Below are 15,505 nucleotides of genomic sequence, written 5' to 3'. Positions count from 1 at the left end.
GTACGGCAGGGCGGTGCAGTCTGCACAGAGAACAGCTGGTGCGGAATCTAGACCATTACACGCTGAAGTTAATTTCCACCAAGACTAGTCAAACAGGCCCCCCGGTGGAGGTTCAGTTTTTCCCGACTAGTAATAAATGGTGCCCGGTACAGGTGTTTGGCCAGCTCATGCTCGCCCTCCAGGATGCTCCACCTCACAGCCCTCTACTATCACATCTCGATGGCGCTCTCACCGCGGCGCAGTTCATCAGCCACATCCGCACGGTTGCTGCTGGCTTGGGGTTTGACCCCGGTGCTATATCCGGCCATTCCTTCCGCATTGGAGCGGCTTCCCGGCATGGGGTCCCCACCCATGTCATCCGAAAGATGGGAAGGTGGCGTTAGTCTTGCTTCACCAGATACATACCTAACCCACAGGTGGAGATTTTTTGCAGGCGTTTTGGTCATTGGTATTATAAGGTAATAAAGTCTTGTACCTTAACTATGTTAATTTCCTTTTTGCCCCCTTTTAGGCTGCTCTCGTACCCGGCTCCAGGCACACACCAGCCGGTTTAGGTTCTAGGCAGGCGCGCTGCCCAAGGTCGTATTTTAGCCACGTCCACAAAATTATATATATATATATATATATATATATATATATATATATATATATATATATACACACGAAAAGTATTCAAATTATCCCCTTTCGCTATTTTATATATAAACATAAATAAAATAATAAACATAAGGGTTGACCTTACTAGCATTTACATTTACAGTATTCTGTTTCTGCAAAGGACAGAATACTGGAATTGCATTCACAGTAATGGGATTTACTGGTTGTCCGGCATGAATGCTGGGATTCTGGGGGACAAAATACTGACACATGCAGGATACAGCAATTCCATTATTCTGTTGTTCGCTACGAGCGTTGACAGATTGGCCCAGAATGCGTTTAGTGAAACTCACACCATTTTGCAAGCAAGTTCACTCAGTTTTGTCTGCAATTGTGTTCAGTTGTTCAGTTTCTTCCGTGCGGGTGCAATGCGTTTTGATGCGTTTTTCACGAGCGTGATAAAAAAAACTAAAGGTTTACAAACAACATCTCCTAGCAACCATCAGTGAAAAACACATCGCACCCACACTTGCTTCTGGATGCAATGCGTTTTTCACTGAAGCCCCTTTCACTTCTATGGGGCCAGGGCTGCGTGAAAAATGCAGACTATAGAACATGCTGCGATTTTCACACAACGCAGAACTGACCCATTGAAATGAATGAGTCAGGATTTAGTGCGGGTGCTATGTGTTCACATCACGCATTGCACCCGCACGGAAAACTCGCTTGTGTGAAAGAGGCCTAAGTTAGATTCAGGTTCAAGGCCACATATCAGATAATTTGCTATTGCCACACAACACACACCTGTTAAGCAATGGTCTGGAACATTCTGTGCCCATCCTAGTATAGGCACTAAGTGCGGATGCAATGCGTTTTTCACTGATGGTTGCTAGGAGATGTTGTATGTAAACGTTCAGTTTTTTTATCACGCGCGTGAAAAACGCATCAAAATGCATTGCACCCGCGCTGAAAAAACTGAACGCAATCGCAGACAAAACTTGCTTGCAAAATAGTGCCAGTTTCACTGAACGCATCCGGAGCCAATCCGTATCGTTCGTGTGAAAGAGGCCTAAAGATTATGGTACCTGGAAGGTGGGGAGATAATTATTTTTTTTTTTAATAGTTTATAGTTGGAAAGCATTAAAATAAACAGTACCTAAATAAGGCCTTATTCACATAGTCAGTGTTCAGTTAGGGTACTTTCACACTTGCGTTTTTCTTTTCCGGCATTGAGTTCCGTCACAGGGGCTCTATACCAGAAAAGAACTGATCAGTTATATCCCCATGCATTCTGAATGGAGAGTAATCCGTTCAGGATGCATCAGTTCAGTCTTTTTGACTGTTCAGGATGGAGATAATACCGCAGCATGCTACGGTTATATCTCTGGCCCAAAAAACAGAATACTTGCCGGAATGGCGGCATTTTTTCCCCATAGGAATGTATTAGTGCCGGATCCAGCATTCAAAATACCGGAATGCCAGATCCGTCCTTCTGGTCTGCGCAGACCGAAAAAAAAGGTGAAAAAAATAAAATGCCCGATCCGTTTTTCCGGATGACACTGGAAAGACGGATCCGGCATTTCAATGCATTTGTAAGACTGATCAGGATCGTGATCAGTCTTAAAATGCAATCAGTTGGCATATGTTTTGCCAATCCGGCAGGCAGCTCCATCGACTGAACTGCCTGCCGGATTCCTCTGCCGCAAGTGTGAAAGTACCCTTAGGGCTGTTTCACACGAACGGATGCCGTGCGTGACATCCGCTCCGTGAATGACAGCCAAGACCAGATGCAGACTGCAGAAGCACGGAGCATTAACATGACTGATAATGCTCCGAGCCTCTCTGTGATCTCTTTACTACGAAATCACAATGAGATAAAGTTGTCACTGTGATTTCGTAGTAAAGAGATCAGAGAGGCTCGGAGCATTATCAGTCATGTTAATGCTCCGTGCTTCTGCAGTCTGCATCGGGTCTTGGCTGTCATTCACGGAGCGGATGTCACGCACGGCATCCGCTCGTGTGAAACAGCCCTTAGTGATTCCCATCAGTAATTGTGAGCCAAAACCAGCTGCCGCTCTAAAAAACACTAAGCTCTCCATTCCCCCGGGCCTGAAATATTCTAGGTTCTAGGTGTGTTGAACTGAAAAAGTCTAATGCCTCATTCACACGTCAGTGATTTCCATCAGTGCTTGTGAGCCAAAACCAGGTGCGGCTCTTTACATAGAACAGGAGCAGATCTTTCCCTTATACCTTATGTCTGTGGAGGCTCCACTCCTGGTTTTGGCTCACAATCACTGATGAAAATCACTGACCAAAACACTGACGTGTGAATAAGGCTTAAGTTGTCTGCTCTAACCTACTGCAGAAGGTGCATCAAGCAACAATACATGTGTGACCTAAGGCCTGATTCACACACACACGTACCGTATTTTCCACTTTACAAGACACACTTTTTTGGGAAAAAAATGGCAGCAAGTCTTATAAAGCAAACACTAATGAGTGCTTCTATTATAGAAGTGCTGACTAGGAAGCAGGAGGCATGAGGAGCGGTGAGCATAGCGCTGCCTGTACTCACTGTATTTCCTCCAGGCGGCACACTGCATTGTGTCCGACTGTGTATAGCGTCAGGATGTAGTGTGTGCACTATGACCTGATGTTGTACACAGTCAGGTCACAGAACAGAGCGGGCCCAAAGAAGAACAGGGAGCGGTGAGTGCAGGACAAGTGGCTGGATGTGCAGAGTGGCGGTGGAGCAGGAGAGGTAAGATCATTTATTTATTTTAACTCTGATGGTGTCTGATGAAGATTCGGGGTCTGTTCTAAAGTCTAATGAAAAATATTTTTTTCCTCCTCTAAAACCTAGGTGTGTCATATCAGGGTAGTCTTATAATGCAAAAAACACGGTAATTTACATTTGTAAAGGGTTGCACATGTACATCGCACAGACCCATAGAGGTAAACTATGTTAGTCACACTTCTGTGTTTCCACAGACCAATCCCAGGGCATGCACTTTGGTCTCTGACTCATGGATCATGGACCTATGTGGACATACAGGCCAACAACTGCATTCAAAATAGTCTGTGTTAAAGGGGTTGTACCATCTCAGACAATGGGGGCAAACCAATAGGATATGCCCCCAATGTCTGATAAGTGCTCGGCTATTTTCGGTGCTCCCGTAGGCATGAATGGAGGGTGTCCACGCATGCAGAGGTGGGACCCGCACCTATCAGCCATTAGGGGCATATCCTAGCAATGTCTGAGATGGTATAACCCCTTTATGGAACATATCAAGGATGCCTTTTCATATGGATCTGTGAATCAGGACAAGTCAACTCATCAGCCAGTGAAGAGCAACAGACTACAACCTTTTGATTTCTGCAGTGATACATGCAAGTCTATATCGACTAACCTTTAGCAGTCCTTGTACGGACAGCCCAGATTCATACTTGAACGAAGACTCAGCTTTACAAAGTCGGGAGCATTTACGGTCGGTCGGAGATAGAAATAAGCACAACGTCTTTACCATCTTAACCAAAGGAGAAAAGAAAAATTATGATGGTTAATGCATCAACGTATCCAAACTTAATTACCTTAACCCCTTAAAGGGGTTTTCTCATCTCAGACATGGGGGCATATCGCTAGGATATGCCCCCATGGTCTTATAGGTGCGGGTCCCACCACTGGGACCCGCACCTATATCAAGAACGGAGCCCTGAAAGTGAAGGAGAGCGCACTGCGCATGCGCAGCCACCCTCCATTCATTTCTATGGGGCCGCCAAAAATATCTGAGCACTGGCTCGGCTATTGCCATCTGCCCCATAGAAATTAATGGGACCAAGGGCCACGCATAAGCGGCACGCTCCCATTCACTTCTATAGGAGAGGCGGGGATTAGCGCTTGGTGGTGGACGGACCCCAGGAAATCTGGGGTCCTCCAGCCACAGCGCTCCCCGCTCCGTTCTCGAAATAGGTGCGGGTCCCAGCGGTGGGACCCGCACCTATCAGACAATGGGGGCATATCCTAGCGATATGCCCCCATTGTCTAACATGGGAATACACCTTTAAAGACACAGCCAATTTTCACCTTAAGGACTAAGCCAAATTTTGCATATCTGACGTATCACTTTATGTAGTAAGAAGAACTTTAGAATGCTTTTACTTATCCAAACGATTCTGACATTGTTTTCTCGTAACACATCGTACTTCAGGTTAGTGGTAAATTTGAGTCAATAGGTTTCACCTTTATTTAGAAAAACAACCCAAATGTATGCAAAATTTGGAAAAATCAGCTTAGTGATACCTCAAACTAGTTATTAATTAACATTCCCCATATGTCTACTTTATGTTGGAATCATTTTGTAAAGGTCATTTTATTTTTTTAGTATGTTAGAAGGCTAAGAATTTTCGAAGCGCTAAAACGAAGAAAATTTCCAAAACCAACTTTCTTAAGGGCCCCATTTTAGAAACTATACTCCTCAAATTATTCAAAACTGATTTTACAAATGATTTATTAACACTTTACATGTTTCACAAGAATTAAATGAAAATGGAAGTGAATTTTTAACATTTCCCATTTTTTGTAGACTTTCCATTTTAGTCTATTTTCCCTGTAGGCAGCAAAGAGACCCCAAGTTACCCATAGAGTGGAAACCCTGAAAAAGTGAACCCATTTTAGAAATTACACCCCTAAAGGAATTTATTAAAAGGGTGTACTGACTGATTTGACCCGTCAAAAAAAAAAAAAAAAAAAAAAAAAAAAAAAAAAAAAGACTATTTTGACAATATTTTTATTTTTAAAGGCGTTTATCTGACAGGGAACATCGGTGAAATTTTTATAGAGCAGGTCATTACGGACACGGTGATACCAAAGATGTCTTTTTTTTATTGCACATGGCTTCATGATGGAAAAGGGCGCTTTATTTTTTTAACTTGAAACTTTAGAATTTTTTATTGTTAAAAAACACTTGTTTTAAACTTAGCGGATACAGCAGGTGATTGCGGTGGTGCATGTGGGGGACGGGACTAATTGCAGGACGAGAATGCTTGTCCTAATGCGGGAAGTACCCGCTGTTTAGGATGAGTATTAAACATGCAAAATGAAAAAAATAAAAAAATATAGCGTAGATTGGATTAAAAGTTTACAGGAGCTCCTGTTTACCTTAGTGTGTGTGATCAGCTTACCACTGTAACAAAACCAAAGTAAATGTGTCTCCTGTCATTGCTCCACGGGTGTCCCGCCATGCTTCTTATTCTACTAGATTTTTTATTTTTTTTGGGCATTTTTTTCTTCATGAGCATGACATTATGCACACAGCTCTGCAGCATACACATAATACATTAAATGACACACTGTATCTTGGCCACCTATTACAGACTGTTGCAGAACCTCATAATACACTCCTCGGCGCCTGCAAATCATCATAATCTGCTACAGAACACATAAGGCTTTGAACACATCCGTGCTAAGAGCCTCTTTCGCAGATCAGGTCATTAATACTGGACAAAATTTTGCTGCCTGCCAGGATCAATGATGGAAACCTATCAGATCTCAGTCAGTGGTATCCGTTGGGGGTTGTCCATGATGTGCCAGATCCAGCACTACCGTGATTTTCGTTGTTGTGCTCCTATGACCGGGCAGAACATAAAGTTACTAGCGCAGATGGGAACAAAGCCAAATACAAACCTCAGATGCTGCAGATCATCATAATAGCGACAAGAGAACTACAAGTCTAAGTACATGGAGGGGGTTAAAAGGAGAGAACTAAAACTCCTAGCACGTCCAGACTGTTATTATGAGGCATCAGTAGACATTATAGGGAGAGGGGTATAAGAAGAGAGAACTACCACTGCCAACATGTCTAGACTTATTATAGGGCATAATGGGACAGAGAGAGGCACATAGGGGGAGAGAACTAAAGCTACCAGCATGTCCCAACTGTTATTATAGGGCATTAGTGGACATTTCATGGGGAGGGATATAATAGGAAAGAACTACAACTCCCAGCATGGATATGATATTTTTACATCATAAGACATTAGAAGTTAGGCCTCATTCACACTTCAGTGAATCACAGACGTGTACTGTCCATGTTCTCCACGGACAGCGGGTGTACCCATTCATTTTAATGTGTTTGTTCACACATCAGCGGTTTTCCACAGACTGTGGGTCAGTAGGAAAATCATGGAAGCATGCACTACTTTGGTCTGTGATGCAGACCAGACACGGCCATTAAAGTCCGAGACACAACATGGATGGCATCTGTGTTCTGTTTGTGGTTCTTCAAGGAGCATTGGTAGGAAGTGCTCTGGAAATTCATTTTCAGCTGAGAGGTGTCCATGGAATGTGGATGGCACACAGAGACCAAATATGGATTAATCACAAACATCTTCACAGATAAAGCCTCATGCAGATGTCCGTGGAACGCGGTCTGTGAGATACCAGACTGGCATGGCAAGAGCGCACAGCGTCATTGGTTGCTATGACGCCATGCGCTCCTGCAATGCAGGTCTGGTATCTCATGGACCGTGTTCCATGGACGTCTGCATGAGGCTTAAAACAGACACATTTTCCACGGACTTTAGATGGACACTGAAATATGAACGAGGCCTTAGAGGAAGAGAAACCACTAACCTCTCAATCGCCCACAACACAGAAGCTCTGCCTCCTCACATTGTGCCATCACCTAGGTCCTTCACCACTTCGCTGCACTGGTCACATGTCAGACAGGTCTTTCTCCACCTGATATCTTCTACTCTGCACAGCTAGGTTGCAGCGCCCGGGGCCCCTGTCCCCACAGACCCCATAGCAGCTGCGTGGTCTGCCACTGTCAATGACCCAGCAAAACACTGTATGAGTAACTAGTCACATTACACAAGCAGAGCAGGCCTCCGCTACAGATTGTGACTGGCTGCAGCGGCCACGCTCCCCCCTGTCGACAGATGTTGATCTCAGCATGGCAGGGAGAACGGACGGATGGGGAGCATTAGACACCAAACTCCATGGCGGGCACCACATAAGTATGATCTCCACTGTGGAGGTCTGTCTTACTCTTGGATAACCCCTTTAAGGGAGCAGTCAGCTGGACTACCCCCACTGCAGACTATAAGTGTGTGTCTTCTAGTCCAAAAGCGCAGTGTGTGAGAATGTGTGTCTGCTGCTGAGATATTTACTGTTACTGATATTGTATAGTATTTCAACTTCCTCAAGTCAGGTCTGCCCCATGCTGTAACACTATTCTGGCGCTATACTGCACTGCAAGAGGATTATCACACATGAAAAGGACTGAAATGCTTTAGAGGAAGTGAGGGGATTATGGGAGATCAATTGCTTTTCATTTTTTTATAGTCTGAAAGACTTCAAGTAGTTTTGACAGTGTGAGTGCACTACTTGTAGTCATTACAGGAGATGGCTGGATAAAAGGTATTCCGACTGTGGATACATAGAAACAAACATCTGGAGCTGCTTAGATCATATGCCACACATACTGTATACTAAGGATACCTGCTCACCGGTGCAGATTTACTAAGGGAAAATCCACAGATCTCGGGTTTCACTTGCAGCTTTTGGTGCGGATTTGATTTGGTTTTCACGCAGGTCTCGCCCTTCCACTGAAAAGGGTGAAATCCGCTGTGGATGTCAACATCTGCATGGCAAGTCAATTTCCGCACAGAAGGAAAAAAGCAAAGTCTACATAAGATTTCTCTCATCTCGTCCATGTTGCTGGTACTGTATTACACTGCAGTTTTTGTGCACGAGAATCCATGTGGAAAAGCAGTGCGTAACCTGCATAGTGTCTAGGTAGTCTTAAAGGGAACCCGTCATCACCTTTATGCTGCCCATACTAACGGCAGTATAATAAAGTAGAGACAGGTGAGTTGATATCAGCGGTCTGTCGTTTATAAGTTAAAAGTAAATGGTTGCCGAGAACCAACATCACAATCATTACAGACTGGGCCTGGGAAAGAGTCCCGGCCACCTGAGAAGAGTCCTGGTTATTCATAAATTCCTGCTCTCCTCACCCACCTGCTGATGACGGACAGTCTTCTACCTAGTTTTCTCCCTTTCTCTCTAGGAGAAAACTGCCAATCATCAGCAGATGGGTGAGAGTGCAGGAGATTATGAATAACCAGGACTCTTCTCAGGTAGATTTGACTCTTTTCAAGGCCTGGGCTGCAATGATTATGATGCTGGTTCTCAGCAACCACTTACTTTTAGCTCATGAGTGACACACCGCTGAAAACAGAATTTCTGTCAGTAATTTATGCTGCCCACAGTGAGGTCAGCAAGTTGATGACAGGTTCCCTTTAAAGTGCATTTGTCACTATAATCAACCGTATTCAACCAAGCTTACTGCCTGGTATGACCAAATTAGTATTACCGATTCTGAGACATTCTTAGTTTTAGTTACATCTAAATGAGGCGCTCTGAGTACTGAGGGCTGGCCTAGCCCATCAGAGCACCGCTGCACCGGCCTAACTCCTCAGAGCACCACTGCACCTCCGCCTCTCGTTGCATTGTTTGTTTTGACTATTATTTATGCAATGTTTGTTGAAATTAAATGGGTTTTCTGGGCTATGCTATATTGATGACCTATCCTCAGGATAGGTCATCAATATCAGATTGGTGGGGGTCCGACCCCCCGCCAATCAGCTGTATGAGGACATGGCGCACGCTCCATCTCCCTTCCTGCTCACCTCTGCTGTCTATGGCAAAGCAGCAGCGAGCAGGAAGAGAGAAGGGAGACAGCATGTGCGCACTGTGCACGCCGTCTCCTCGTATAGTTGATTGGCGGGGATGCCAGGTGTCAGACCCTTGCCGATCTGATATTGATGACCTATCCTGAGGATAGGTCATCCATATAGAATAGCCTGTAGAATCCCTTCAAGTCTTTGTGTTTACATAGGACAAATTGAATTCACAGATAGCTTGGAGAAGCGGACTGTTGGGAAGGACAGTCAGCTGCTCGTTAAGTGGAGGTGAAGCACTGTATTTACATGCAGCGATCACCTCCACAGTAGGAGGACGAGGGATCGTTGCTGCCCCATACAAAATCATTGCTCCTGGGCAGTGCTATTTAGACAGCATGATCTGCTGCCTGGGAATAATGATTGAGGTGTCCGCATCTCCGATCACTTCCCCCGATAAACATGCGTTTCGCTCATTCATCGGGTGATCTGCAGCATATTTAGACAGGCAGATTATCGGGAATGAGCGTTCATTCCGATAATCGGCCTGATGTTCGGGATGTGTAAATCTTTCTTTAAAATCAGGTTAAATAATTGTATTATGTGCAATTCCCTGCTATAAAATAATTAGAATCGCTCCGTTTATAAGCTGGAGTGCCTGGTCCAATAATAATTCTGTAAAGAAATTAAATTCCTCGACATTTTTAACAACACATTTTGTAGTCTGAAAATGCAGTTTTTTTCCATCTTCAATAGTAGCTAGCAATATGTCCAATCACCACATCATCCCGAGTGGTCTGTTCTCATGCAGATAGATCCTGCAGATTTGAAGTGCATTCTAAAAATGACTTTAGAAATAGCAGATAGGCCTGAAAATAAGGCAATTGGAATACAGTGAACACTCTGAGATGAACCACCCAAAATTGCAGTGAAAAATGGACTTCTAAGTGGGTGGTTTTCTCAAAGAAAAGGCCAATATACACACACAACGGGGAAACAAACTGTCCCAGCAAGATCTGCTCTAGAAGGGGCGGCCTTCTCAAAGGGATAACGTTTTCGGGACATTTCTACACAGCCAGACTGCCGTCCAGTATGCAAGAGGTTCATCACCTGGTCAAACAAAAGTCCAAAGCTAATGAAAGTACATGAAACATTTGTCTTTTATGAAAGGGTATGTTTAACTCCCGACGCTACGTAAAAATTTCCAGGAAGAGAAATCTCTCAATTTGTTACATAGGTAATGATCATATAATTTCCAGATGTAGAAGGTAATGTGCCACCAAACTAAATGGTTACTTAAAATGTACCTGGACTGAATACTAACCCATTAAAGTCAATGGGTCAATTTACATGAGTTCTACAGCTCCGATTTTCCTGTAAGACTAATTCAGTCAAGTGCATTGGTCTTCGAGTAAAAGACAGCACACTGTTGCCGTCCCTGATAATTGGCCGGAAAATGGATTGTTCCTCCAAGACCTTATCCATCAGTACTGGGATGAGAGGCACGGAAAGCCATCCATGTTCATTACGTATCCCTGTGCACATGGAGCTGCATGTATATCGCAGACTCACTTTGGAGTGGAGACATTTTTTTAAAATAGTGTTATTGTAAAGAATTTTAGCGGACATGCCTTATACCACATTTAGACGGATCTTGGACACGTTTTCCAGCATGCTCGACAATGGGACGTGGCTTGATGAGAAAGAGTGCGTGGTTGTAGATGGAGAGATTATATGCCAACTAATAGGTGGTATAAAGTTAGATTAGACCTTGTAAAGCAGTGCCAGGATTTATCACCTAGCCTCAGCCACTCTGAGAAGTCAAAAAAAAAAAAAAAAAAAAAAAAAGTAAAATCACACAATAAAGTGGCCTAACTGGGAGGAAATGCTCAAACCCCAAATACTGTAGCGTATTTATAACCAGGGGAGCAATTCCTCATGTGATCTGTTGCAAACGGCAATCCCCAGCAAAAATGCATACAATGGAGGATGCCGGCAGCGGACCACATACACCACATAAACATCCTACACAAGATAGAATAGTGTGTGGATGAAAATATACAAATACATAAATCACTGCAAAAGGTGCACCACAATAGTATGCAACTGACAATACAAGGCTAAACCCTCACACGGAAGTTAAAAAATGAGATTTTAGCCAATATATTCCTGTCAGGAACATATCGGAGCGCGTGCACACCACCAAGGTATCTCAGTGTAGCGCGGAACCTACCTATAGTGTGTGAACACTGTCCGATAGGTGCCAAGGTCCGACTCACAGCCAAACTCCCACATACCTCCATTGTAAGATCACTAACACAATGGGAGGGTAGGAGGAGGCTGCGAGCCCCACCTATAGCAGGCCATGTGACATAGGCTACCAGGTGCACAGAATGTTACCAACACTCTGATAAGTCTGCACATTTTAGGATGACTGTTTGCACTGCCTAAATCTTAGACAAGATTAGTAAATCTGCCCCATCGTTTTAATAAGAGCCAGGTGTTTCAGACTGAAAAGTAGTCCTTTGTAAGGGAGCCTGTACGTTTCTGAAAGAACATTGCCGGAACTGAACCCAAAAGGTCAACAGTAAAGCTAGCTGCTTGTATAGGATCAACTGTAACAGTAATAACATGGACCGGAGAGTTCACACAACGGAACTCAAAAACGGAACAACGGATACGTGAAAAACGGACCGCAAAAAACTATACGTTCGTGTGAACTAGGCCTTAGTCTGTTTGGAATCACTCATTATTAGCCAAATGGACATGTGTGGGGGATATTTGAGTCCATTACCTTATTTACTTTCTCTGCACTGCTACCCACCACCACAGAGCAGCCGCACGTCTGCAGATGTGAGCTGATGGCACTGTCAATGAAAGAACAGAACAGATGTTCAATTGGTATTTAAATGTACAGCGACATTTGCTCGACTTCACAGTGCGCCCTATCTAATTAAAGCTATTTCTAAGCTACTCATGATACACGATTTATGAATAATGCCACGCTTCTAAGCAATGCCTTCATTTACACTACTATTTTCAGTACTAATAGCAAAAACACCTTGTAAATGAAGTCTGAAATGCTCCCTGTGGCAAAAGAAAAAAAAAAAAAAAAAAAGAAAAAAAAAGAAAAAAAAAAAAAGAAGTATTTTATCACTTGTTAAAGAAGTGCAACCATCTAAGACTTAAAAAGTCCCATAATAGGACTGTAATCTGTTTTGTCTATTTTGTCTTAGTTAGGGTACTTTCACACTTGCGTTATTCTTTTCCAGTGCCGAGTTCCGTCCTAGGGACTCACTACCGGAAAAGAACTGATCAGTTATATCCCTATGCATTCTGAATGGAGAGTAATCCGTTCAGGATGCATCAGGATGTCTTCAGTTCAGTCTTTTTGCCATTTCAGGACGGAGATAATACCGCAGCATGCTACGGTTTTATCTCCGGCCAAAAAAACTGATCACTTGCCGGAATGCTGGATCCGGTATTAATTTACATTGAAGTGTATTAGTGCCGGATCCGTCATTAAAGGGTTTCTACCACTTCGTTTTCACATAATTAGCTGTCAGACACTAGCGATCCGCTAGTGTCTGCTCTACCAAACAATCCTAATATAATCGCTTTTGGTGCACCCGTTTCGCTAAAAGAAGAACTTATATTGATATGCTAATGAGCCTCTAGGTGCTATGGGGGCGTCATTAGCACCTAGAGGCTCGGTCTACCTTCACAAAATGCCGCCGCCCAGCGCGTCCCTCCAGCCCGCCCATCTCCTCCGGAATGCGATCCTCCCTGTGAGCCAGCGGACGAATTCTCGCGCATGCGCCGTGCGCGTCTGTATTCGGCGCATGCGCAGTGAATGTCTGGCCGCTTTCTGCACAGACATCTCCATTGCGCCTGTTCCTCGGAGCACTATGACTTCATCGGCGCAGGCGCAGTGGAGATGTCTGAGCAGGGAAGCGGTCAGACATTCACTGCGCATGCGCCGAATACAGACGCGCACGGCGCATGCGCGAGAATTCGTCCGCTGGCTCACAGGGAGGATCGCATTCCGGAGGAGATGGGCGGGCTGGAGGGACGCGCTGGGCGGCGGCATTTTGTGAAGGTAGACCGAGCCTCTAGGTGCTAATGACGCCTAGAGGCTCATTAGCATATAGATATAAGTTCTTCTTTTAGCGAAAAGGCTGCACCAAAAGCAATTATATTAGGATTGTTTGGTAGAGCAGACACTAGCGGATCGCTAGTGTCTGACAGCTAATTATGTGAAAACGAAGTGGTAGAAACCCTTTAAGTGTTCCGGCATAAAGGATCCGGCATTCCGGTCTGCACAATGCAAACATTTTTTATACCTGATCCGTTTTTCCGGATGACACCAGAGAGACTGATCCGGCATTTCAATGCATTTGTCAGACGGATCCGCATCCGGATCAGTCTGACAAATGCCATCAGTTTGCATACGTTTTACCGGATCCGACTGGCAGTTCCAGAGACGGAACTGCCTGCCGGAATCCTCTGCCCCAAGTATGAAAGTAAGTGAGCCCCCATGTCTTTATGCAGCTGAGGTCTAGATTCCCCTCACACACCAGTCTGGTTCAGAATGGAGTAGTAAAATAATTCATCTAGTACCGGAGATGACCCCAAGAGTACGTGGCTTTGGCATGCACAATGTGCAGAAGATGCTGAGGAGAGTACACCTATCTTCATAATGCCAACAGGTTGTGACAGGGGCATATTTGGAAAGCTACACCCCAGCTATACACAGATCTGCTGGCGGTAAGTGGCCCCAAATTTAGTGTTAGGGTCCCTTTGATAGACTGCTCCCACTGGTAACAATATTGAAGCCCGCTAGAACTGATGCAGCACTGTTCCCAGATTAGTACATAACGCTCCTGCAGTCACTACAGAACAATTAGTGGGAAGCATCTGGAGGGAACGTAGACGGAGCAGCCGGGAGCGCTCCACTTAAACTACAGTACAGTTAAATGCTGGGGAAATATATCCACTCTTCCTGGAGCTTTCTTCATTTATAAAGCTTTATCTACATGGCTTCTCATAGCGGTTAGATTCCACATCATGACACCTACTGTGTTCATTCACTCATCCTACACTAGAACCTGACACCTCCTATTCTACACAACCATGAAAATCGATGAACTATTGATAAAAAAGCAAAAGAAAGAAAGGCACAGGATATCACAATGCATACTCTGAACAAGGGGAGAGAACAGACATTTTTGCATAAAATAAAGTAATTGCTTCCTGCTCCAAGGGAGATTTAAAGGAAGCAACTAAAGTGAGCAAGACGTGAACGGTGGCTAAGAAGATAACTTCACAGAGAGGTCTTCTGTACGCACACGTTGCCTCCAGCAAAACAATGCCTACGTTCATAGAAAGCAAAGAAAATCATCGGTAATACATACTTGCTTAGAAAGCCTTCATGGCAGCTGTCACCAATATCGTCATCGTTGAGAACTGTTGTGGCAATCTAGAAAATGAAATCAAAAGGATGAATAGGATAAGGCACCATAGTCTAGAATGGTAGAGAGATGGCGGACACTGGAGTTCATGCCAACATTTACCAGGATGAAGATGGAAAACAGTTTAGAACATCAACCAGCCTTTGGTGCTCAGTGACCTCACCTGACTTTTGGTTATTGGCAACCCCTTCACTTAAAGCATGAATGATTTTTTTATGAAAAAGTCCTATAACTTCCCAAAATTCTAACCACACGATATAAAATTTAAAGAGGACATCCAACAACATATCCCACAGGAGCCTCTGAAGAACACATTGGTAGAGTGTCAGCATGGAATGAAGGTGCAGTAGCACTCACCTCTTGAACATTGCTCTCCAGGACTGGGCTCCATTCACACGCCCGTAATAATGGGTCCGCATCCGTTCCGCAAATTGCGGAACGGGTGCGGACCCATTCATTCTCTCTGGTGACGGAATGGATGCGGAGAGCACACTATGTGCTCTCCGCATCCGCATCTCTGGAGCGCGCCGCCGATCTTCTGGTCCGCGGCTCCGGAAAAAAAACCCCACAACATGTCCTATTCAATAGGCATTTCTATGGGGGTGCCAGCCAGGTGTATTGCTCAATGCACTACGGATGTGTGAATGGACCCTTAAGCGGAGGTCTGATCTCACACAGGCTGGTTTCACACATATGTAGATTAACAAACTACAGTGAAGCCTGCAGGTCTCATTGCTGACTGCATTGTGGAC

The 15,505-nt window shown here is 44.4% G+C and overlaps 1 protein-coding gene across 3 annotated transcripts in view; it reads right to left on the bottom strand.

Annotated features, from left to right (window-relative positions):
• The window catches only part of C9orf72 (C9orf72-SMCR8 complex subunit), a 53,349-nt gene that overhangs the window by 19,580 nt on the left and 18,264 nt on the right, over positions 1-15,505 (bottom strand). For all 3 annotated transcript variants that reach the window (XM_040417175.1, XM_040417174.1, XM_040417173.1), the window contains exons 4-6: positions 14,697-14,761; positions 12,077-12,149; positions 4,008-4,124 (exon numbers count right to left, since the gene is read on the bottom strand). In XM_040417175.1, the coding sequence (XP_040273109.1) occupies positions 4,008-4,124; positions 12,077-12,149; positions 14,697-14,761 (255 nt within the window). The remainder of the gene's footprint in view (positions 1-4,007; positions 4,125-12,076; positions 12,150-14,696; positions 14,762-15,505) is intronic.

Source organism: Bufo bufo, chromosome 2 (assembly GCF_905171765.1).
Source record: "Bufo bufo chromosome 2, aBufBuf1.1, whole genome shotgun sequence".
Lineage (NCBI taxonomy): Eukaryota > Metazoa > Chordata > Amphibia > Anura > Bufonidae > Bufo > Bufo bufo.
The sequence above is the reverse complement of the archived record's forward strand: the minus strand, read 5'-3'. Positions and strand labels throughout refer to the sequence as shown.